The 26,894-nt window shown below is 46.2% G+C and overlaps 1 protein-coding gene across 1 annotated transcript; it reads left to right on the forward strand.

The window, feature by feature from the left end:
* The first annotated feature begins 22,322 nt into the window (after nt 1–22,322).
* LOC119164284 (uncharacterized) lies at nt 22,323–26,674 on the forward strand. The gene is made up of 3 exons (XM_037416432.2): nt 22,323–22,951; nt 25,319–25,385; nt 26,479–26,674. Exons 1-3 carry the CDS (start codon nt 22,343–22,345, stop codon nt 26,484–26,486), a joined length of 684 nt encoding a protein of 227 aa, XP_037272329.2. The 5' UTR covers nt 22,323–22,342; the 3' UTR covers nt 26,487–26,674.
* The last annotated feature ends 220 nt before the right edge of the window (nt 26,675–26,894 follow it).

Raw genomic sequence — 26,894 nt, forward strand, 5'->3', positions numbered from 1 at the left:
TAACAAAATACCTCCAGCTATTTAAATGGTGAAGCTAGGTTTATATTTAACCACAGAAACTGTTTTGAATTTTGGTACCTGCGTTTTGTGAAATTGCCACAGAGGTGTACTTGATGTGGTGTCTTCTTTCATTAAATACACTAGAAGTATTTCAACATAAGGCCCATTTTAACCAATACTCATGAAAGAGTCGGGAAGTAATTTATGAAGTGTGACTAAATATGTGACATAGATACTAAATAATTGGGTTTGGCAAACTCTGCTTTCTGATCGGCTTCCAGAGTCAAGGTATAGTTAAAGTAGCGATTATTTTCTTGTTATTTTTTCACTCTCTGAATCTTTGTTTTTATGTAATATTTTCTTTCTGCATGTATTTATTTTCTCATTTCGTAAGCCATAGTGCAGTTACCGTCCAAAGTATACTATATGCTTTCATGGACAATCCCCTAAAGTGGGTATGTTTCATATATTCCAGGCTATGAACAAACAAGACAAAGTTTCATTGTTTCAATCATAAATATAGTATGCATGATCCTCCCAACTCTTGGCCGAGTAGGTAGATTGCAATATTTCAAGGAGTATCATGATTATCTTCCTTGCGTTAGTTGCTGTAGTACGTTTTTTTTTGGTGGCAGCGGTTCCAAATGTCACCAATGTTTACGCATAGCAAGGCTGCCGTGACGTTAAGAACAGTCGGCAATTCACAGATGCACCCTATAGAACACGGCACTTCATAGAAAGCCGAGTAACCTGATGTTCCGAGAACAGAGGAAAGCTCGGCAGAAGCTGTGGGGTCACCTGTCTCTTTTGTCAGTGTTCAGCATCTTCTGTCGGACTTCGATGCCTAGTGTACGCCAGGTCACCCTCTACAGGCAACCAGTCGTCCCAGTCTACCTATACCACATTGCCTACAAACGCTGGCTTCAAGAGATGAGGCTGACAGACAGACGAGTTCTAAAGAAAGATTTCGAAACTCGCTCCACTACCCGCCTGCTCTCTATTGAGACCGCGCTTGCCCAACGTGCCCCAGGGGTAGATGTCATCGTCAAACTGAATGAGCGGCTCCCTGTCATTGAGGTGCAATCAGGACATCACCAACGAATGTCTAGGTCGTATGTTTTCATCTAGGCTTAAGCTCAGTTTTTCGGAACACTACTAGAAGATTGTCTGGAAGATTTTCCGCAATCCCTGCGCAAGCCAGTCGACCCCATCTCGTGTGACCGACGGAGCCACTCTACCTAGCTTCGGCGAAGTATGCTTTAGGGTGTGTGCGCTTGAGAAGACAGCGAGACAGTGGTTCCTTCGCATCCTAAACATTTGCGTGCCAGTGATCTTTGGTTGTGATTCGTATGCAGATTTTGTAATTAGTTTGTAAGTAGATTGAAGTTTAGCGGATATAATTGATGGCTGATGGAGCCGCTCCAGCTAGATTCCACTATGTATGCCTGAGCGTGTGTGCGCTTGGGAAGACAGCGAGACAGCGGTTCCTTCTTCTCCCAAACCTGTTCGTGACAATTGTCTTAGGTTGTGATTGGTATGCAGAGTTTGTGATTAGATTGCAGTTTAGTGGAACTGCTTGCGCTATCGAGTGGACACCTACCGCTTCGACACTGACCTGAGCAAGTGTTGAAGCTTGAGATAAAGCTTGCCCTTGGCAGTCATGTTTTCCATTGCATAATGTCATTTACAGAACTGTTGAGAAAGATCACTCTGTGCTCGTTGACAGCTACCACGTGATTAAAAGTCGAATTACTCAAATTTCTTCGCAAGTCGGCATTTTAACAGAGAGAAAGTGTACGACCATAGATACAAAGAGATGTGAAGAACCTGAATTTAGAAAATTATTCCCGCTTTTGCATCCGGCGATTACAGCAACCTCAGTTACCATACCCTTGTCGTCTGCTGCGTGGGTTTCTATATAAAGCTGCACCACATTTTTGTTGACAAGAACATTAAAGTAGAATACACCGTTTTATATCGGCCTGGAAATGAATTCGTTATGCTGTGTGCCCTCCATGCTGCCCAAAAACTCTGCAGTGCTCGTGTTATCCCTGTCCGACAGTAACCTCTGCGGGCCGACAAGCACCGTTCTCGGTACCTGTACCTACCTTGGAGCACCATCCGTCGTAGCAGTAGTACAGCCAGTAGCACCTTCACCACCACCTGCATCACTCTTTGACTGGAATAAATTCAGCTTCGGCTCCAGCATAACCTCGTCCCAGAAAGCTGAGATTCAAGCACTTCTACGAAAATCCCATGACTGCGTGGCCAAGTCACCTAACTAGCACAGCCACACTCCATTGGTGCAGCACAGAATCGATACCTGCTCTAAAGTTCCCGTTGGGCATTACCCACGTCGAGTCTCTGTCTCCGAACGCGTGGAAATCACTTATGCTAGCAGCTGGCTCAATGAATCAGAGAGACAATATCATGGCTCTGTACGTGAGTGCTTGGCGGTAGTTTGTGCTGTCCAAAATAGTTACCAATACGTTTATAATAAAACCTTCATGGTCAATACGAACAATGTAGGCATTCGCTGGCTTTAAACAAAGACGACCTTAATGCTAAGTTCATGAGGTGGGATTTTAAATGTCAAGATTATGATTTTTGATCATCCCACGGCAGCCCTTGCCTTCAAGATGCTGAATACTTTTCTTGCTGTTCGAAAGAGTTCAGCGACGTGTTCCTTGACACTGCCATGCTTGATTGAACTACACAGCTACAAGATTCAGGAACCATCGATATTACGCTGGGACTATCCGAGAAAGTATGTACTGCCAAGCATCGTCATGAAAGTCTTTCTGCGTCATATCTACTTCCAAGCGTCGTCGTCAAAGCCTTTATGCATCATATCCCGTTCGAAATGGAATCCTTCACGGCCGACATATGTAAGATAGGTCATGGGTTCCTGCTGTTCCTCTTGCAATTCGACAATTGGGGCTCTTTATGTGCCACAACGCACGACCGCTGACCACCTTAGGCAGCACAAGACGCTGGCTCTTATCAAAGAAAGATTTCGGTAGTGGCGCATGCACATGGACATATGTCGCTACAATTTGCCGTGCGCAGCCTGTGAAGCAATAGAGGTCATGACAAATCCACAATTTGTTCCAATGGAACCCATCCCTCACCTAGAAACACCTTTTGAGATATTAGCACATGATCACATGGGACCGCTTCCACGTAAGTTGTGCGGCAACAAGTTACTCATCCTTGCTACGAACTATCTCACGATGTGAACCATAATAAGGGCTGTCTGTGACTCTTAGACGCTGCACGTTGTCCCGTTCATCAGTGTGTGCGTTGTTTTTCGACAAGATACGCCCCGCTTGGTCATCACTGACCACAGCATCCTCTTTACGTCGCCCGCATTCAGATACCAACTGAATTACCACGGAGTTCGGCATGCCATGGATACTCTTTAGTACCCCCAAACAAACGGTCTCGTGAAACGTATAAAACGTACCGTCCAGATCATACGTGAGTACCCAATGGGCATCGAAACTCCCTCGGACGTTCGAAGAAAATCCGAACCTCCACGCCCTAAACAGTTGTCCAGGGGACATTCGGTGGATATTCATGTCAGATGTAATTTTTACATCCGTTTCGTTTTCTCCCGCGGACGCCCTAGGGACTTTACGTGCCGGACGTATTGTTGCAGCTTATCATGCGCATAATTGAATATATATATATATATATATATATATATATATATATATATATATATATATATATATATATATATATATATATATATATATATATATATACATATATATATATGCATATATATATATATATATATATATATATATATAAATATATATATACTGTAAAGAAGAGGAAGCACTCCGGCGCAGAGGCAGCCGCATCGAGCGTGCAGCAGCGGCACGAGCTCGGAAATTGCGGCTGGTGAATCGCCTTCCAAGCCTTCCAAGCATCAAAATTCTACTCAATAAATCTCCTTAATAATTGGTGGAGCCGTGCCAGGTACCGTCCCTTACACCTTTCCGCGACCATTCTGAAACTCTACCTTCTGCTATGCCGGACGCCGATCAGCAGATGCTTCCATCTCTTGCGGCCACCTGTCCAGGCAATGTTCCTCACCGGGAGCCTGCAATCTTCAGTGGAATAGATGACAACGACGTTGAAGATTGGCTCTCGACTTTCGAACGGGTGAGCGCTTTAAACAGATGGACGGACGCGGACAAGTTGACACGTGTGTCAATCTACCTCGCGGGTGTAGCCAGCCTTTGGCTTAGAAACCACGAGGCAGATGTCCGAACGTGGCCGCAATTTAAAACGTCGATTGTAACAGTCTTCGATCGACCTGCCGTCCGAAAACTTCGTGCCAAGCAACGTTTACGCACGCGCGCACAAGAAACGGGTGAAACCTTCACTAGTTACATAGAAGACGTCGTTGACTTGTGCAGACGCGTGAACGTCGCAATGACGGAAGCTGAAAAATGTAAGCACAACCTCAAAGGGATTGATGACGACGCTTTTCAAATGCTCTTGGCAAAAAGCCCGACCACTGTTAACGACGTATTAGCCTCTGCCAAAGCTACCATGAATTGCGGAAGCAGCGAGCTCTGACAAGACGTCCTCCAGCGCACGATTTGGAATCACTGTCTAGTGTGATCAGTAGTCATGACCAAGCGTCACTAATAGCCGAACTAAAAGCATTTGTCCGCGAAGAAGTGGCACGACAGCTTTCCTTGGTGCCTTTCACACCAGAACCTATCACAACTTTACCATCGTCTCTACGTGGCGTCAATCAAGGAGAGGTCGCCGAGGCCTTACTAGCTGCTCGCGAGCCTAATCTTGTGGCTGCTCCTCTCAACTACGGCGCAGCTGCAGCCATGCCAACTCGCAAGGCGCCTGCGCCTCCGTTCCAGCCTCGCGCTAGCTATCCCCCAGCTCCAGTTCATTGGACCAGCACTAACACCGCCAACCCGTGGCGCACCCTCGACAATCGCCCGATATGTTACGCTTGTCGATACCCTGGACACGTCGCAAGGTATTGCCGCCGCCGGACGCATGTCACCAATGAAAACCGCCGTGAGCCTTTCTTCCCGCTTGACTCCAACGCGCAATATGGTTCCCCCACTCCAATGCCAGCCTTCTCTACGCCGTCTTCGCTCGCCCTCTCCACGCCGCCGCTCGCCTTCTCCTATGCGTCAACGGCCCACGCCTAACGAGGAGGAAAACTAGATGGCGCAGTTCCTGAGGCAAGACTGTGCAAGTTTCGATTTGCCCAAGTCCTCATTTGTCACCTACCAATGTTATTGATGTGGTCGTCGAAAATATCCCTACTGTCGCTCTTGTAGATACCAGTGCAGCTGTTTCTGTTATAGATGCTGGATTTTGCCGCTCAATTTGTAAGGTTACGACGCCTTTCTCCGGATTATCGCTTCGCACAGCCAGTGCTCAACCTGTTCAACCGTCCGCAGTATGTACAGCCGCGTGACAATTCAGGACGTTCTGTATACGATAGAGTTCATGATTTTTTCATCGTGTTCCCATACTATTATCTTGGGATGAGACTTTTTGTCGCGTCATAATGCCATAATCGACTGTGCTAGGGCTGAGGTTGAATTTCGCTTACTGGATGACCAAGCGTCCGTCGACAGCCTGGTGCCACTGAACTTGTCGTTAGCGATGACACCTACATCCCTCCGTGCTCTTTTGCGTTCGTGCCAGTTTCATGCAACGCCATATCACACGACACGGTCTCCTTCCGACCATCTCCACTATTCTTCGCCCAAAGAGCCCTCCCCCTGCCTTTTGCTGCTCTCGACCTTGAAGGCTCAACCACAATGCCAATTTATATTCATGAGTCGTCGTCTTTATCCCTACTTTGTCACGAGTGTCTTGGCCACGTCGAGACAATCAGTTCTTCCAGACCTATATCTGTCTCCGATGAGGTGTCTTCTACCTCCGTCTGTGAACTGGCTGTCGTCTTATCGGCTGACTCAACGTCGGCGAACATATTTCAACCATTCATTGCTGCAGATTTGACATCTTCGCAGCGTTCACAACTCCTCGCCATTCTTGAGTGCTATCGCCATTCTTTCGACGTTGAACTAACATCTCTCGGTCGTGCCTTAGCAGCAGAACACCACCTCGACACTGGGTCCCACTCACCGCTGCGACAACGACCATATCGCGTGTCCGCTACAGAACGCCGCGTCATTGCTGACCAAGTAGACAACATGCTTTGCAGGGGCGTGATTCGAGCTTCATAGAACCCATGGGCGTATCCGGTGGTCCTCGTCAAAAAGAAAGACGGTTGAATTCGTTTCTGTGTCGATTTCCGGCGATTGAACAAGATCACGCTGAAGGATGTCTATCCACTACCGCGCATTGACGATGCTTTGGACAGTTTACAGTGTGCCGAGTTCTTTTTCTCGTTAGACTTGCGGTCAGGCCACTGGAAGGGGCCTATGGCGGAGGCCGATCGCCCCAAACCACTTTTGTCACGCCAGACGGCTTATATGAATTTGCCGTCAAGCCCCTCGGACTTTGCAATGCACCTGCAACGTTCGAACGAACGATGGACAACATCCTGCGTGGACTAAAATGGAAAATATGCTTGTGTTACTTCGATAATATCTTGGTCTTCGCCTCTAACTTTGACACACACTTACGTCGCCTTCAGCACGTCCTTACTTGCATGACTAACGCCGGTTTGCAATTAAACCTCGAAAAATGTCGATTTGCCATGCGTCAACTGATCATTTTGGGCCACGTTGTTTCCAAGCAAGACATCCTCCCGGATCCCTAGAAATTGCGAGCTGTTACGGCATTTCCTAAACCTGCTACCAGCAAAGAACTTCGAAGTTTCATAGGCTTGTGTTCGTATTTCCGGCGATTCGTACGAAACTTCGCGTCTATTATATCACCTCTCACGTAACTTCTCAACAACTGTAAAGACCTCTTATCGTGGTCCCTTTCCTGCGACGAGGCTTTCACCACTTTGCGACAGCTTCTCACGACGCCACCCATTCTACGCCATTTCGATGCTGAAGCTCCAACTGAAATCCGCACCGACGCCAGTGGTGTAGGCCTGGGTGCTGTGCTCGCACAGCGTAAACCGGAGCATTAGGAATACGTCGTGGCATGCGCTGGTCGCACACTTACCAAGGCTAGAGCAACTACAGCGTCACAGAAAAGGAGTGCTTGGCCAATGTGTGGGCCCTTAGAAAGTTTCGCCAATATCTATATGGTCCTTAGTTTGACGTCCTGACCGACCACAACGCCCTGCTCTGGCTTTCGACGTTAAAAGACCCATCTGGCCGCCTCGCTCACTGGGCGTTGAAAATTCAAGATTATGACTTACGCGTGGTTTATCGGTCTGGACGGAAGCATGCTGACGCCGACGCCCTTTCTCATTCCCCCCTGTCCTTGAATGCCACAGCTGACTCCAATTGCGATTCCACATCGTCACCGCTTGACTTTGACACCATTGATATCGAACAACGCAATAACCCATGGACTGCGTCTCTTCTCAGTCATCTCTCCGACACTGCTGAACTCCCAAAGAAGCGAACGCTCCAGCACCAAGTTCCACACTTCTCTATACGTGACACGCTTCTCTATCGACGCAACTACACACCAGGGGGACGCAAGTGGCTGCTCGTCGTTCCACGAACGCTGAGGTCACAGATTTGTTCCTCTTTCTACGCTGATTCACAATGTGGCCACGCAATAGTCTTCAAGACCAATGAAAGACTTCGACATCGCTACTACTGGCATGGTATGTATACCTTCGTCCGCAACTTCGCCCGTTCTTGTGTCGAATGTCAGCGCCGAAAATCTCCACCACACGCCTCCGCCGGTGAACTGCAGCCTTTACCATGCCCTTCCCGACTTTTCGAACGGGTTGGAATAGATATTTATGGGCCACTTCCATTGACTCCGACTGGCAACAGGTGGGTAGTAGCTGCTATCGACCACCTAACGCGCTATGCTAAGACCGCTGCTCTTCAAGCGGCTACAGCACAGGATGTTGCCACTTTCCTACTGCATAATTTTGTGTTGCGTCATGGAGGACCTCAAGAACTCCTCAGTGACCGCGGCCGCGCCTTCTTGTCTGAGGTCATTGAAGAATTGCTCGCCGAGTGTGCTATTGTACATCGCACATGTACCGCTTACCACCCTCAAACCAATGGGGCTACAGAGCGCTTTATTCGTACTCTCGGTGACATGCTATCAATGTATGTGACGCCAAATCACTGTACCTGGGACTTAGTTCTTCCATTCATTACATACGCCTAATATACGGCAACGCAAGCGACAACAGGCTTCTCTCCTTTTTACCTCCTCTACGGCCGTCACCCCTCCCACACCATTGACACCATTCTGCCCTATCGACCGGCCGAGTCCGAGTGCCTACCGATCTTGAACGCCGCCAGACACGCAGAAGAATATCGCCAGTTAGCTCGTCGCTTTACCTGCGATGACCAAAACAGGCAAAAAGCAATTCATGATGCCCAGACCTCAACTCCCGTTTTTCTTCCGGGTGCTCTTATGTGACTTTCAGAGCCGCATCGCACATCTGGGCTCTCTTTCAAACTTCTGCCAAAGCACGATGGGCCATATCGTATTCTCAAACAAACTTCGCTAGTAAAGTACCTCATTAAGCCTCCTACGCCACCGTCAGATATGCGACGTCACAACCGCGAGGTTGTGCAAGTTCAGAGGCTCAAGCAGTACCACGGTTCAACGCCGCCTGCACAGGAATAAGTCGCCAGGATGGCTCCTTTTTTTCTCCGTTGGGCCATTGTAAAGAAGAGGAAGTACTTCGGCGCAGAGGCAGCAGCAACGAGCGTGCAGCAGCGGCTCGAGCTCGGAAGTTGCGGCTGGTGCATCATCTTCCAAGCCTTCCAAGCATCATCCTTTCTGCTCAATAAATATCCTTTAAATATATATAATTAGGTGTCCTATGTAATGCCGATCGAGACGGTCATCGCCTAGCTTTAATTTTATTACAAAATCTATTCGTAGCGAATGATTTATAAAGTGATTGCAGTTCAACTTCGCAGTTGCCATGGATGAAATCACGAACGGTTTGCGTTTTGAGTACGTCAATGTACTATAATTATTGGGATATACAGGGCTTCGTACTGAAGCATTTTCTTCTGAAAATTTTGGTTTAACCAACGCCTGAAGGTTGCGCTTATGACCATAGGCAGCGGAAACCTAGCCATCGCTTATCAGTCGTGCCTCAAATGTTTCCCGCAACACCGCAGCAGCAAACCATAGTTCGCACCACGTATACGTCTCGCGAGTAATTGAACAGGAGGCAGTACGTTTTTTTCGCTAAATACCCTGCTTGTAGTCAATAGCATCAAAGCTAGCTTATTGAATTTGACTTGTTTTTTTTGCGAACCAAGAGGGTGAAAAGGAGCTATTGATTGAATGGTAAAAACAACTCGCTAGCGGTAGCGCATAGAGCAGACGACGCTGCGTCGAGCAAACGATATCTGCTCGACGCTCTCGCCGTCTCCACATGAATGCGCTGACGGCGGCACTAAGTATTACGGCAAGGCGACGTAAAGCGCCGCGCGATTTAAAGGGTCCCGTTACTTCATGAAGGTGACTGCAGCATTACCGCAAATTTTTCGCGCTTTTTGCTTCAGCCACTCCACCCCAATTTTGTGAATTCACTCTCCGTGCTCTCATATTGAGACTATAAACATGGCGCCGACGACGTCATTGCTTTCCATCACATAAAAAAGTAGATACCTCAGCGTCTACTTTTTCTAGCTTGGTATTTTCTTATTTTTTGTTACTTTAGTTGAAACTAGTAATACAAAAATTGTAAGAAGCATAATGGCGTAACCAATTACAGCAATCACAAAACTTTGTTCTAAACATACAGTTTAGGAACTTTGCAATTCGTAGTGCCATCGGTGAGCAAAAAAAGCTATAAACAATTTTGGTGTTTCATTACTTCGCATTTTCTGTCAATTGTTTGACATTAAAGAGACGCTAGCATCGTCAGAAGCCTTTATGAGTTTTGCTGAGTTTTTTTTTTACTTGTGTGATTGAAGAACTTTGCTTTAATGGCTCCTGTGATGTAGTTTTCTGTTTGCGCACGCGTTCTAGAGAAAAAAAGCGTGAAAACGCGCGTTTTCGGCTCTTTACCCTTGCCATTTTATTGTGAAGTCACATGCGGTGTGGTTGTGTGAAGTCTGCAAGTACAACGTCCTGTTGGATACACACCTGTGTGGCTGACTTCGCCTTGCAAAAAAATAAAGGTACGTTCAAACGCGCATAGTGTTCAGAACATTTATGGGAAAGCGCTTTCAGGTTTGGTGTGTATCGATAAGTGCCTGCATGCATATGCAAGCATTCGCATTCACACCCGTGGTGATGGCTGTTACTGTTTGACACACGGACAGCTTGCAGAAATTTCGCAAGAGATTTGCTGAAGAGAAAGCAGCGCGAGAGACTTGAAAAACTGTGAACCTTTGTGATTCTCTGTGCACAGAGCAGGACTGTTCTCCTACCAATTCGTCTTTTGAATCGGAGACCTTGGACAGCCAGTCTGAAACCGTACCTCGTGTGCACGTGAGCGAAGTGTTTCACAGCCAAACTCGCGACTCTTCAGAATCAGGCACACTTTCGGAAGACTCGATATTTCACGATATTTCTGTACAGAGACTGTACAAAGTCTCGGTACAGGTGGCTTTTCGCTTCGTAAGTCCAGTCCCGATTTGCCTGGGGTTTCATTGCGGTTTAGTGTGGCAACTGCAGAAAAAAGTTTTCGAGCTGGCTGGCGTCAATGGGCTGTTGAACACAATATAAAACAAACGCCCTTATTGGGCTGTTGAAGCTACTTAAATCCCAAGCAGATGTTTCTCAGCTAGATCTTTCCGGCGACGCGCGTTCCCTTTTGGGAACACCGTTTACGGAAGGTAAATGTCCGGTAACCGCACTTCAGCCAGGCGAATATTGTCATTTTGGTCTTGTTTCAAGATTGCAGCATTCGCTCAGAGCCATAAAGCAACTCCCAGGTGTTGTTTCACCTATAGTTAATTAGGATGATGTAGCGCTTGCAAAAAGCTCCAAAATGCAGCTGTGGACGATTCTGTGCGAGGTGATCAACTGTAACGGTGACTTCTCACCGTTTGTAACCGGGGCTTATGCGGGGCCTTCGAAGCCACTCTCATTAAATGACTTTCTCAGACCTTTCGTGGACGAAATGCAGCATTTGTTGCCATATGGGCTTCTTGTGAATGATCAAAAGATAAAAGTTATACTGAAGGCCTTCGGGTGCGATGCTTCAGCACGTTCTTTTATAATCATGTCGAAAGGACACAGCGGCTACAGTGGGTGCCCAAAGTGCACTGTGAAAGGTGAATACATTAATGGCAAGGTTGTAATTCTTGATTCCAATAGCCCTCTGCGCCTGAATGAAAGCTTTAGGGAGCAGCACGATCCAGAACATCATCGTGGAGCGTCTTTTCTTCTTGATCTGCCCATCGATACAGTCCGTGACGTTCCTCTGGATTACACGCACGTAGTTCTGCTAGGTGTTGTCGAAAAGCTTCTCATGTTATGGGTATCAGGACTTTTGAACATGAGACTTGGTTCACAGTCTCGTCTGAAGCTCACTTAAGTAAGCAAAACCTTGTGTCCACATATTCCGAGCGAACTTCAACGGAAACCACGAGGACTTCATGACTTAGATCATTGGAAGGCAATAGAATTCCACCTTTTTTTTGTTCTACACTTGGCCAGTTCTGCTCAAACGCATTCTTCCAGAGAAGCTCTATAAAAGTTTTTGTACCTTTAAGTTGCACTTTCTGTTCTAACCAACAACCAGTTGTGTTGTCGCTATGCAGACTATGCTAAAGATCTTCTCAAGCACTTTGTTAGTGCTTTTGCTCATGACTCTGGAATAGGTCATGTGTCTTTCAATGTGGACTGCCGGTTGCACCTTTCTGATTATGTAAAATTTTGCGGTGCATTGGATTGCTTCAGCGCTTTGATTTTCGAAAACAACATGAAAAAAAAGATGCTTCGCAGGCATGGGAAACCCTTGCAGCAATTGGGGAAGTGGCTGGCTAAGGAGCGGTCAAGCCCTGCCGAAAAGCTTTATGAGGAAAAGGGTGCTTTCACACCAAGCTGCCCTCACGATAATAGCCCACTGCCTTCGACCTGCTGTTTGCCATGTTTTCGAACAGTGAAATGTTCAACCTTCATGATAAGCTCGGACGAGACAAGTGCTGCATGCTGAATGGAGTTGATATTATCATAAGAAATATCGCCACCTTGAAGTCTACTCAGGAACTCCGTGTGGTCGGGCAAGATTTCCTGGTAAAGGAAGATCTTTACACAGTGCCTCTTCGGTCTTCAAGACTGGGCATATACAGTGTTCAGATCTTTCAGAACTCAAAGTGTGGCGTCTCCATAATGTCCGAAACATAGTCTGCCTTCCATGGAGGAACTAGTTTGGGGTCATTCTAGAGTTACATTTAATGTAACCTATGTTTTTTGAGGTTTGAATAGTATCCGAAGTTTTACATCCCTAAACCACAATATTTCAAAGTATAGGGCTCAAAAAATTTTGATTATCTGGTGTTCCTTAATATGCACTGACATCGCGCAAGTACATGGGCCGTTGTGCTTTTGCATTTGTTTGTTTCGTGTTCTGTCATTCGTCTCGGTTGCTCTTTGCAGTGCATTGGTTCAGTTCACAGCTCCTCTACCATTTCACCTTCATCGAAAGGTGATCACCTTGGCAAGAATTGAACTTGCATCTTTTGGTTCATCAGCCTAGCACCTTAGTCACTTATCCACCGCGGCAGATAGAAGTTTAATTATCTTTGGGAATTTAGCCAACTTTATTGTATTCTACAAGCTTTGTCCTATTGTTCTACTATTAGCCCTGTGTTGTACTGCAACATGCTAAGCTGTGCTTTGGTGAGCATGATCCTTTTCATATTGACATGAGCTATATGCGCTTTCATTTTAGCTGTTAATATTTGGCACATTACTTTTCGCTGCTACAGAGCCTTCAAACAAGTGCATTGTAAGCACTTGTGAAGGTATGAAAATTATTTCAATTTCGTGACAAAGCTCTAGGTAGTTTAGCCTACAAAGAGCGATACAGTTGCACTATAAAACATTCTCACCTGCCAGATATGGCCAGTCATATTTCATAGTCTCAGTTGACACAAAAAACGTGGCATATAATAGAGGTAAAAGATGCAGAGGATTGCTCCTAGTATGATTATTTTTTTTTGCAATGCCTGAACATGATATAGCTCTGTAATTCATCCACTATCTCTTTAGTTACCTAAAGTTACCTTACTAGTTATTTAAACTGGCTACTTAAACGAAACCTGAGATAACTGGACATCATCTGTACTATAAATATATGCACTGCTCTGAATTTATTGCAAGTTATGAGGAATTTATTTCACTGTAGAAATCATTACATGCTCGTGTTTGTTGTGACCATTTCAGACAGGCAACTTTTTAGCTCAGTCAAATTAATTTATTTTACAGCTTCCCTAGTACAAAATGGTGGGTGTTTTCCCACAATATCAGGATGGTACTATTAGAATCTTTAATTGATTACTGTCTTTGACTTTACTAAAGCATATCTTCACAATCTTCAGATGAACTACGCCCTCGTAGAATTTACTCAAACCAAGACTGTAGCAGTGGTTCCTACAATGTATATTTCACATAACAAATGCTGGTGGCCGAGTTATGTCACTTCTGAAAGGCAGCCGCCCATGGTGAAGAAATTGCGTCCAAAGAAGTTGATGTGGGACAAGCTCAAATTTTCCGCAATAGGATTATTAGGCAAGTGCTGCATTCAGGTATGCAGATTTTTAGAGTATAATACGAACTGAAACTCATCCTAATGAGGTTATTTCATTGTAATTTTTTATTTAGCTACATATGACCATGCACGCAAGAATCTGAACAAGTGCGAGTATACGTCGGATCTGAGTAGTGGCTCTGAAATCAGCCAGAAAAGGTGTCGCCGTGCGCCTTTGGTGTATAAGGACTCGGACGAAAGTGAATTGGAGAATTGTAAGAGCACTTTGAAAAAGCTGCACACACCGGTAGTACCAAAACATTTTCCTCAAGGTGAGGAAAATGTTTTCAATACTGCCTTGTAATAGAAAAATTTACTGCTTTAATGTTTAAACGACTCTAATGATCAGTTTGTTTACACGACTTTAAGGGCTCGTATACCACCATTGGACACTTGCGTACTACTGTTGATGCACGTGCCTGTTGCGTTTCTACCTCGGATGCTGAGGAAGGGTACTAGGAGAGATGTTCAAACGATCCGGGGAATGCAGCCTAGCGAAGAAAAGAGCGAAACGAGGAAACGCATAAAATTTCACCAGCATTTACTACAGACTCGTACACAACTGCAACGCCACATGTACATTTCTGCCTCTCTGTAGTTCACGGGCCCTTTGAAACTTTGTTGTACAGTACGATTGCTTGTTTTTCTAACATCTGGGGATGTCTCATGTGATCATCTATACAAGAGTGCCTTGTAAGGACCACAATGTCAATGAGATGACATAACCCGCATTCCGTGCCAGTTCAACTATTGCTACTGTAGTGCTCGGGAAGTACTCTTATCAGCAAGTGGGATAGGCAGAACGAACAGGAAAAATTGCCTCAGACAGGTTGTCTGATGTTTAGATAGAAGAGGCTATTCTTGTCAAAGGTGCCTTGTCATCCTTAGTGCGTTAGATTTAAGGGGGTAGTTGGCGTTGTGTTCACTGTTGGCACGTATTGTTCGTACCAGAATGGACAAACGTGTGCGTATGATATGGATTTTGTTGGTTCCCACAGCGACAAACGCCTCCATAAGGCATGCCGTGAACACTTACCATCTTAAAGTGAACACACCAAAGATAAAAAGGGTGTCTTGACAAAGATAAGTCCTCCTATCGAAACATGGGCTGACCTGTCTGAGGCACCTTTTCTCCCGTTCATTTTGCCTATCCCACAATGCGCTTCTGTCATCTGCCTTCTTAATTTGGGAATTTCACATCAGCAGGAGTTAATTGTCATTGAACACATTGAAGCAATGGGGCCATTTGCTCAGGAATACTGAACGTGTGACATGCGAGCTGACAGAAGTTTAGACTAATTCCTTGGTTATTGCAAAACGAGAGCATACCCCTGTTGAGTAAATGGTGCGTTGCATGCAATGCTTCGACTCTTAGGCCTTCCCTTAGTTGGCGGAGCATCTTCTGACCCCCAACGAAACGACCACTGATCTGTTACAAGCTAAGCATCTGCATCATCTAGTCCACTGCACACATCGACTTATCCAGCTTCTAGGGACGCTCTGAACATAGGTCTGTAACGCATGCGATTCACTAATGTAAATTTTGCATATGTGGCTAATTTATAATGAACAGAGGTTTGATTTGCTGTAACCTGCATTTCTTTTTATTTAAAAAAACAGAGGATTTAATGTTGAGAGTATCACAGCAGTAGGGTAGGGTGAAGAGAAATATTCCTTTGCTGTTTGTTAAAGTTAAGCTTAGTAAAGCTTGAAGCAAGCTTGGAACAAAAATACTTGAAAAGCATCTGAAATTTCTTGGTTGTCGCATAACAGGTGCATGCCACTGTTGTGTATGTGGTGTCATGCTTGCAAAGGTTTTTTTCTCAGGACTGTCCTCAGCTGGCGGAGCAACTTTAGACCTCCGAAGAAATCACCACCGATCATTTGAAGCGCAGCCCCTGCTTCATCATCTAGTCCAGTGCACGCTTCAACTTATCAAGCAGTCGAAGACGCTGTGAACACAGATACATAAAACATTCGATGTACTAAAGTACCTAACTTTTGCATGGGTGCCTAATATTTAGTTACTTAGTTGGAACAGCCTAAAGCTGTGTTTTATTTTAAGAGAACCCTAACGTTTTTATGTCAAAGATATCATATTAGGGCAGGGCTAAGGGGAATGTTTGTTTGTTGTTGGCTAAGCTTGGTACACTTTCTTGAAGCAACCTTTCAATGCAAATACTGGAAAAGCGTGTGAATGTTTTTTAAAAGAAAGGACAGAAAAATATTCTTGAAGGTGCTACAATGTGCTCAGTTTGGCGTACACGCTAAAGAGTGAAAATTTTGAAGCTATCATGAAGAACTGTCTTATAATGCAAGCATGTCGCTCTCAAAATGCCAAAAAGGAAGTATTAAAATGCGTGGTATGGTTCACTTATAAGCATTTTTTCAAATACCTGGTTCTGCATCATTTCTTTTATTTCAAACTGTGGTCACAGGGTGCTGATAATTTTTGGCGCTCAAAATATCCTGGGAAAATACTTTAGATTTAGTTCCTACATGTGTGTAATTTTCTCAAACTATTTCATCAAAGTTGATTTTTAGCGAGCTCCCTGGTTGGGACTGTTGGTGTGGAATGACCCAATACAAAAAACTTACCTACTTCCCAAATTTAGCATGAATATTACTGGCAACAGGGCAGCTACCTGATCCTCCTTTCAGCTTTTTTTTAGCGCGCACTTTAAAAAATTCAAGACATAGGTACATCTTGTAGAGAGGAAAGTAGTAGCCTCATTGTCTGGTTAATCTTGTTATTGGTGCCTATAGTCGTTTGGTTACCACTTTTAGGCCAGAAGGGGCATAAAAATCTTGAATTTTTGGCTTGTGTACAGCCACTGTCTTTATTTCGTTTATAGCAAATCGCGATATAAATATCTGGCGACTCAACTGCTGATGATGGAGAAAGTAGTATGCCACCCCCCGAAAATGCCGCCCCCCAACCACTACCGATTTCAGAGCTCATATACTGTCTGTAAAAAAAACCTGGGAAACACGACACAAAATGCTTTTGTGGTTTTCTTGTCTCATCTACGACAATAACAAATTTGACATGGTACACTCTGTTTACTTTTTTGCTTAGTTTAGTAGTTAGTTTGCATGCATGCGATAGCTCTATTATTTGAGCAAGGATGATTTCTTGCTCACACTTCTGAGTGTAGAGAACATGTGGTTTCTCCGTACTGCACTGTGGCACAGCATGTTGGCTACACCACTTGTCGTCTTAGTTGAATAGTTTTAGTTTCAGTTTATTTCGGACGTAGTTACATGACATGAAATGTGTCCACGAGACAAGGCAAAAGGAGACTCGTATGTCTCCTGACGAGGCCTTCACCCCGGACTCACACGTCGGACAGTCAGGAGCAGAATCAGAGAAAATAAGTGCAATGCTCATTGCACAACCTATATAAACAAAAAACGAACAGTAAAAAACACATTCGGATAAAAAATTATACAAAGTTTACATTGTTCAGGTTCAACAGTTTTATAAAGTTACATAAATATACAAAATTACATATTTTCGAGTTGAAAGAAAAATAATTGTAATTTCAAGGAGGCAGGAAAACTAGCTTTACTTGTTCTTTAAAACGAGACATACTTGAGTTCTGATTAGCCAATTCGATTGGGGATGGGTATGCATTCAACAATGAAATAATCTGATAATCTATAGTTTTAGTACCATATTTAGTTCTTGCTCTTGATCCCGTCAATGAAATAGGGCGAAGGTCATATGCCACTTGTTTATTTAGATATTTGCTTGAAAACATGGTGCGATCACGTTTGAATTCTCGGAAAATGATTGCTGCCAAAGAAAGCTGATATAACTGTGATAATGGTAGTACGTTGAGACTTTTATACAGAGAGTCAGTTGATGGGTGAGGATGGGAAGAAATCATTTTTAGGCTCCTTTTTTGTATGGAGGAAAAACGTTCAGCATTCGTCTTGTTGCACGTACCCCAGACTAGGTGACAATATGTTAGGTGGGAATGAATAAAAGCGAAGTACAACTGTTTTCTAACACGCAGCGGCAATAAATATTTTAGCCTGTATAACATAGCAAGTGATCTAAATAGCCTAGCCCGAACATACTTTATGTGCTCAGACCAGCTGAGGTCAAACCTAAAAACGACACCCAAGAAGCGGCAAGAGTCGACGGGCGTTATTATATTGTTGTTGATACCCAATTGTACGTTATGAAGAATATTCTGGGAAGTCTGCAGAATTGTCACGCAAAATTTAAGCTTGGCGTTTAGGTTCGTACATGGATTTCATTTCTTGTAGACATCATTTAAAAAGGTTTACCAAGTTGGTGTACAAAAAATTTGCTTGTTCGCCTTTTTTTTCTCTTGGCACCCATACCCCCCCAAACGTGATCACCATTTGCTCGCCATTACCTTCTTTCTAGCATAAACAAGGACAGATTTTAGTCATTATTGGATTGCTTATAATGATTCAAATTCCATCTTTATTGCCTTGGTATTTATCCCCTGATACTGTATTTGCATATGTTGAAACAGAAACAGGGGCACATCCAAGTGTGCTGGATCAACGTCCAAGCATACTGCATCAGCGAGACAAGGAGAGTTGAAAGTATTATTTAAGTTTAGCCGTGGACAATTATGTAGCCAAATGTATTCTCTGCCGATAATACACACGTGACATTTATTGCAAGTGTAGCGAAGCCTCCGAACTATGAAATGGGTCGAACTCTTGCGTACCTTCTAGTGGGGCTACCCAAGAAGGACGCCCCTCGTGCTGAGAGCCCGTGCTTTGCTGTGACTGTCGCCATTGCATATTCTCGCTCGTTGCCGGCTAATAAACGCCTTAACAATTTGGTGGAGAGTGCTGCGATCCCTGTCTATGCCTTTGGAGCTACGATCACGTACCCTGCCATCTGCTATGTACCAAGACGCTTCTCAGCAAACGCCTCCTCCAATGCCACCCCCTTGTCCCGGTGTCCCCAGAATCCGCGATCCACCCATCTTCACTGGCGCTGATGGCACTGACGTGGAGGACTGGCTCGCCATTTACGACCGCGTGAGCGTCCCCAACAAATGGGACGAGGACGGCAAGCTGACAAACTTGGTGTTTTACCTTGCCGGTGTCGCCAGTTTGTGGTACAACAACCACGCGTCCGATTTTGCCACCTGGTCCGATTTCAAGACCGCAATCGTCAACGTCTTCGGCCGCCCTGCTGTTCGCAAGCTGCAAGCCGAGCAGCGCTTGCGTGAACGTGCTCAGGAGGCTGGTGAGTCATTCACCAGCTATATTGAAGATGTCCTGGACCTATGCAACAAATCCAATCACACCATGTCCGAGTCTGACAAGATCCGAAACATCATGAAAGGCATCGACGATGATGCCTTCACGATGCTGCTCGCCAAAAACCCCGGCACGGTGGCTGAGGTCATCACACTGTGCCAGAGCTACGAGGAGCTCCACCGGCAGCGTTCGATGACCCGACGCTCCCCACCACGAGCTGCAACGCTTGCTGGCTTGGAGGCCAGTTGTGACCAAGTGGCGTTGATGGCAGAACTGAAGTCCTTTATCCGTGAGGAAATCGCGCGTCAGTTCTCCCTCCTGCCCTTTTCCCACCAACCTGCTGTTCAACAATCGGCTACTACCCTTCTCCCTCCCATCCGCCGAGCGATTGAACAGGAAATAGCGGAGGTAATGCCTGCTTACCACCCCCAACAGCCTCCGGCTCCTGCGTCCCTGAGTTACGCGCAAGTGGTCGCCAGGCCACCCCAAGTCGTTCAAGCACCCGCCCCTCTGACCTACGCTGAAGCTGCTGCACGACCTCCGTCCGTTGCAGCGGGTATGCCCGCTACGTATGTTGACGTAACCCCTCAGCCTCAGCTTCAGTCCACCATGCAGCCACCGTTCCGTCCATCAGCCCTTGCGACATGGGTGAGACCTACCCCGGTGAACAGATCGCGCACACCCGACAACCGGCCCATCTGCTTTGCCTGCGGTTACGCCGGTCACGTGGCCCGTTATTGCCATCGCGTACAGCCGGCTCCAATTTCTTCACCTGTTGCTGGCCAACTCAGCCGTCCTTATCGCGAAGAACCGCCGTCTATGCCCCCTCGATCTCGCCCAGGTCCGTCTCGAAGATCACCGTCTCCACGACGCCGTTCCCTGTCTCCCATGCGGCCAAGTGCGGCATCTCATGAGCGGGAAAACTAGTCGTCGCAGTCCCTGAGGCAAGGACTGCGACGCTATCGCAATGTGAAAGCCCTCAGAGCAGCCCCTCGAATGTCATTGACGTGCTTGTGGACGGTGTTTGTGCATCGGCTCTTATTGACACTGGAGCTGCCGTATCAGTTATGGACGAAAAACTCTGCCGCTTACTTCGAAAAGTGACGACGCCACTTTCTGGGTTATCCCTTCGTACTGCGAGTTTGCACCGGATTCATCCTACAGCAGGGTGCACAGCTCGCGTTGTCATCCAGGACGTTCTGTATGTCGCCCAGTTCATCGTCATTCAGGCATGCTCTCATGACGTCATCCTGGGATGGGACTTTCTCTCCCGCCATGACGCCGTCATCCATTGTGCCGCTGCCGAAATTGAGCTCTCACCCTTCTCGCATTTGACGCCAGAAGACAGTCCCCCGACACTGAGCAAGATTCTAACGAGAGACGATACAACAGTGCCTCCAAACTCGACGACGGCTGTGTCTGTCTACTGCGCTGGTCTCTCCGACACCATTGGACTTGTTTCGCCATCTGACCGCGCTTGCAGCAGGAAAGGGTTGCTAGTACCTTTCGCGACCGTGCAGGTCAACCAGGGCAACACTGCTATTTTTGTAACCAACCCGTTCCCGTACGCTGTTACCTTGCTTCGAGGGGAATGTCTCGGCAGAGTGGAACCAGTCGACGACGCACAAGTCCTGGACGTACCCGATGACACGCGCGCTCCCAGGTCGTGTACCATCAATGTTGTTTCCACTTCTGATTCGTCGTCTGCTGATGTATTTGGCCCCTCCATCGCTGACAACCTTACGGCCGTACAGCGTTCCCAACTTCTGGACCTGTTACAAGAATATCGTTCTTCTTTCGATGTCGGGCGAAGTTCTCTCGGTCGCACGTCCGTTGTTACGCATTGCATCGACACTGGTGACCATCCACCTTTACGGCAACGTCCATATCGCGTGTCGCCTGCTGAACGTCGAGTAATTAATGATCAGGTTGACGATATGCTCCGACGCGACGTTATTCGGCCCTCCGACAGTCCATGGGCGTCTCCTGTTGTTCTTGTTGCGAAGAAAGACGGTTCTGTGCGGTTCTGTGTAGACTACAGACGGCTCAATAGGATCACTCGCAAGGATGTTTATCCACTGCCACGCATCGATGACGCGATTGACAGCCTTCATGGAGCCGATTGTTTTTCTTCTCTCGATCTGCGCTCGGGGTACTGGCAAGTACCCATGGCTGACGACGCTCGACCGAAGACCGCCTTCGTCACGCCAGACGGCTTGTACGAGTTTAACGTCATGCCGTTTGGTCTATGTAATGCACCTGCGACCTTTGAGCGCATGATGGACACCATTCTGCGCAACTTGAAATGGTACACGTGCTTGTGTTACCTCGACGATGTCATTGTCTTTGCTCCGGATTTCTCCACGCATCTCCAACGTCTGAAAGAAGTTTTCGCACGTGTGAGCAATGCCGGCTTACAACTAAATCTGAAAAAGTGCCGCTTTGCAGCACGGCAACTCACCATACTGGGGTACGTCGTGTCCAAAGACGGCATTCTTCCTGATCCTGCCAAGCTTCAGGCCGTGGCCGAATTCCCCAAACCTGCATCTGTCAAAGAACTGCGTAGTTTCGTGGGCCTGTGCTCATACTTCCGACGCTTCATACGAAATTTCGCCACGATCATATCACCGCTGACGAAGCTCCTTGGAAGCAACGGGCCCTTCAATTCGTGGTCATCCGAGTGCGACGACGCGTTCGCGAAGCTCCGCCATTTGTTGACGTCGCCTCCCATTCTACGCCACTACGACCCTACAGCCCCAACGGAGGTGCACACGGACGCCAGCGGAGTAGGCCTCGGCGCTGTCCTGGCGCAGCGAAAACCCGGATTCCCTGAATATGTCGTAGCATATGCAAGCCGTACGCTCACGAGAGCCGAGAAAAACTACACCGTCACGGAGAAAGAGTGCCTGGCGATCGTCTGGGCTCTTACAAAGTTTCGACCTTATTTGTATGGTCGCCCATTCGATGTCGTCACCGACCATCATGCACTATGCTGGCTTTCATCATTGAAGGATCCCTCAGGCCGTCTCGCCCGTTGGGCTCTTCGCTTACAAGACTACGATATCCGCGTGCTGTACCGCAACGGACGCCAGCATGCTGACGCCGACGCCCTCTCGCGCTCCCCTCTGCCTGAAGGTGATGTGCTCTGCTCAGTATCCTCGGCTGCTGTTTCTGCCATTGATGTTGACATCATCGCTACCGAACAGTGGGCAGAGTGGGCACGGTGGAGCGGCAACGATGCGGTCGCTCAGAAATCCGATTTTGCTTTTTGTGCAGTTAGTCGCCTGGTTTGGAACATTACCACCGCGTGCGAATCCAGCGCGTGCCAACTACTCTTCACCGGTGTTGCTGGCGGCCCCGATCTGGATGAACACGCCCCTGCGTCATCTGCCACTATCTGACGGTGGCATCCTTTCCATCGTCACCTGGTCCACAACACTGCGGGCGACTGCAGCGACGCAAGAGCATATAAAGACCACGGAATTCTCCTGTTCCTTCAGTGGGCACGGTGGAGCGGCAACGATGCGGTCGCTCAGAAATCCGATTTTGCTTTTTGTGCAGTTAGTCGCCTGGTTTGGAACATTACCACCGCGTGCGAATCCAGCGCGTGCCAACTACTCTTCACCGGTGTTGCTGGCGGCCCCGATCTGGATGAACACGCCCCTGCGTCATCTGCCACTATCTGACGGTGGCATCCTTTCCATCGTCACCTGGTCCACAACACTGCGGGCGACTGCAGCGACGCAAGAGCATATAAAGACCACGGAATTCTCCTGTTCCTTCAGTGGGCACGGTGGAGCGGCAACGATGCGGTCGCTCAGAAATCCGATTTTGCTTTTTGTGCAGGTCAGTAAACCTCCTTCTCTCTACTGTAAGCGAACCAGTAACGTCTGTCTGCTGCTCCTACCGTGCCCAAGTGTCATATTTGAATGTGTGTGCGAATGCGTGCATGTCACAAAGCTTCTACTATGTTGTGGAGACGTTGAACTAAACCCTGGCCCTGCAAATACTAACAAAGAAATACTAGACGCGATCGCTAAGCTATCTGAAAAAGGTGATCACCGTCACGATGAGCTAATGGAAGCTCTTGCCGACCTAAAGACTAAACAGGAGGCATTAGCGCAAACTGTTGCTGATTTAACGGAAAGGTTGTCGGCGGTGGAAGCTTTCGTCGAGTCATGCGACGGTTCTGCAGTAGTCAGTGATGTGCCACGTCTAATCGCTGAAACTGTCAAGGTGCAAGGCCAGACACTCAGTGCCCGACTGGACGATCTTGAAGACAGGTCCAGACGAGAGAACGTATTGTTTTTTGGTATATCGGACAGCCCTAATGAGACGTGGGCTCAGTCTGAAGGCCATGTTCGTGATCTACTCTCCCGACACCTTGACATGCACATTTCTGACTCCGAAGTTTCCCGAGCACATAGGTTAGGAAGTTACGCCGCTAAAAAAGCTCGGCCAATTATCGTCAAATTTTCGTCATTTAAGGTTAGAGATGCTATCCTGATGCAGAGACAAAAATTCAAAGGAACTGGTGTATCAGCTAGCGAAGATTTTTGCAAAAGCACGCGAAACTCAAGGAAGAAATTAATGGAATTTGCTAAGGCAGCCGGGCAACCGTATTTGCTACGCGTTAACAAACTGGTCATGAACAAGAAAACTTACGTTTACTGCGCAGAAAGCGACAGCGTTCGCGAAATCAATTCACCCCAAGCTAAGGACAAAGAACCCTCTCTACCTGCACGTGCTGACACTTCTAGCACCTCATAGCTACGCCCGTCTCGTTGCTGCGCAGGAAACGCTTCTTTTTTCTTTTCTAATGTGCGCAGCGTCCTGAATAAACGCGTCGAACTGTCTTCTGCTATTGATTCCTGTTCCGCTGATATTGTTGGTCTGACAGAGACTTGGCTTTCTACAAAAGTAAGAAATGAAGAAATATTGGATTGTGAGAAGCACTACAAATTTTACCGATGCGACCGCGATTACCGGTCTGGTGGGGGTGTTCTGCTGGCGGTTGCCGATAATCTTGCCTCTCATATTATTCCTGTTATGTCTTCACTTGAACTTGTTTGTGTTCGCGTGCTCATTGATTCTCGCGAAATAATATTTTGTATTTGCTATCGATCACCAACTGCATCATCATCCTTTTGCAATGACTTGCATGATGTTGTCAATCAGCTGTTCGTCAGATACCCGAGATCACCTTTGTTCATTCTTGGCGATTTCAACTTTCCCGACATCATGTGGGAAAGAGACCCGGTTACCTTAAAGCACAACTCAGGTGAAAGTAGGGAATTTTTGAATTTTTGTCACGACTTCAACTTTACCCAGCTTGTTGACTTTCCTACTCGCGTTACTCCCACTTCCGCTAGCGTATTAGATCTAGTACTTACCAGTACACCTGACCTAGCTTCACCCTTCACTCATCTACCGGGAATTAGCGACCATTGCATAATCCACTTCACAATAAAAGCACGGGTTTCCATCAAGAAAAGAACAAAAATTATCCAAGACTATAGCAAAGCGGACTTTCATGGAATGAATACAGAGTTACAATCTTTTGTTGACCTATTCTTTGCTGGTTTTGAGCAGCGATCTGTTGAACAGAACTGGCTAGACTATAAGAACAAACTGCTAGCCCTAATTGACCGATTTGTACCTAAGAGAAAAGTTTCATCGAATCCTCGTTCTCCGTGGTTCAATAACACGTTGAAACGCATGCGCAATAAAAAGAAGCGGCTATTCAGACGCGCCAAATCAACAGCCAGAACAGACCATTGGTCTTTTTATCAGACATTTAACAGAGAATTCTGTACTGCGCTTTCGAAAGCCAAAAAAGTATTTTTCGATGAAACTCTTCCTTCGCTGCTGCGCTCTAATCCACGTAAGTTTTGGAGCATCATTAGCGGAACTACAACGCGACATATCCAATTAATACAGTCTGATGTCCCAGTCGCTCTTAGCGAGTGCTGCAACGTTCTGAGTAATGTATTTGCTGCACACTTTCAGAACAGCATCCCAACTATATTTCCACAGTTAACAAGCACCGATTTCTTGCCAATGGACCCTATTATCATTGATGCAGTTGGTGTCGAAAAACTTGTTGGAAACTTGACAGTGTCATCATCAGCTGGTCCAGATTGCATTTCGTCAAAAATGTTGAAGTGTACTCAAGTCTATTCTTCTTTAATATTGTCAAAACTTTTTGAACAGTCATTACAGACGTCCACACTGCCATCTGACTGGAAGACTGGGAAGGTGGTCCCTGTGCATAAATCTGGTGATGTACATTCCCCCAATAACTACCGTCCCATATCGTTAACATCCATTCCAGTGAAAATCTTAGAGCATGTCATTTACTCGCACCTCATTGAATTCCTTGAATCTAATTCCTTCTTTAGCATTTATCAGCATGGCTTCCGTAAGACAGTTTCATGCGAAACACAGTTGCTGTGTTTTACTAACGACTTGTTTATTAACGCAGATCTTGAATTTGATACTGACTGCATATACTTAGATTTCGCTAAAGCATTTGACTCCGTTTCACACGCACTAATCATTTTCAAACTTACTCAGCTTAACATCGACCCCAATGTACTTACATGGATTAAAGAATTCCTCTCTAACCGCAGCCAGTACGTGACAGCTAATAATTTTTGTTCACCTAATTCCGCAGTATCATCTGGTGTACCGCAAGGGTCCGTTTTAGGGCCACTCCTTTTCTTAATTTACATTAATGATCTTCCTTCTTGTGTTTCTTCTTCTACTGTCCGACTCTTTGCAGACGACTGCGTCCTCTACCAGAAAATAACCAGTCATGTCGATCACCTTAACCTTCAACGCGACCTAGATAGCATATTCGCATGGTGTAACACATGGTTCATGACACTTAACATATCTAAATGCAAGAGCATGCAAGTTTCACGTCGCACTACCACCCACTGTCCGCGTACTTATTCCCTCAATAACATTCCATTACCATCTGTTGACAATTACAAATACCTTGGTGTTCACATATCTTCTAATCTTTCCTGGAATAAACACACAGAATATGTGATTAACAACGCTAACCGCATGCTTGGTTATCTGCGCCGTAACTTTTCCTCTGCGCCATCGTCACTCAAGTTAACACTGTATAAAACATTGGTCAGACCAAAATTAGAGTACGCATGCGCCATATGGGACCCAACTCATGCCATTCTCATTCAATCTCTCGAAACCACTCAGAATCGCGCAGCACGTTTCATTTTATCGAATTATTCACGTCATTCCAGTGTCACATCCATGAAGAGCACCCTAAACTTGCCTGATCTTTCATTGCGCCGCACATTGTCTCGCCTTAACCTTTTTCACAAAATCTATCATTATAACAGCCATTTGAAGGACGCCCTGTTTCATCCACCTCGCTTCATATCACCAAGGATGGATCATCGCTTTAAGGTGGGCCTACCATCCTGTCGCACCAGACTATATAATGATTCATTCGTGCCAAGGACAAGCGCCGCCTGGAACCACCTTCCCGCCTCCATCGCCTGTATAACGGACCAAAAAGACTTCAAGCTCGCCATACATGATGCCCTGTAGAATTTTTCTTTTTTTCCTGTTTTCTGTTTTTTTTTAACTTTTTAACTGCACTTACGATTGTTCAAACCACTCCTTTCTGTAGTGCCTTCGGGCCTTGAAAGTACCTTTAATAAATAAATAAATAAATAAATAAATAAACAGCGAAAGGATAATTGGATCGGCCCGCTCATCGACATGCTCTCTGACCCATCCGCAACGCCATCCA

Source organism: Rhipicephalus microplus, chromosome 2, assembly GCF_043290135.1.
Source record: "Rhipicephalus microplus isolate Deutch F79 chromosome 2, USDA_Rmic, whole genome shotgun sequence".
In the NCBI taxonomy this organism is placed as follows: domain Eukaryota; kingdom Metazoa; phylum Arthropoda; class Arachnida; order Ixodida; family Ixodidae; genus Rhipicephalus; species Rhipicephalus microplus.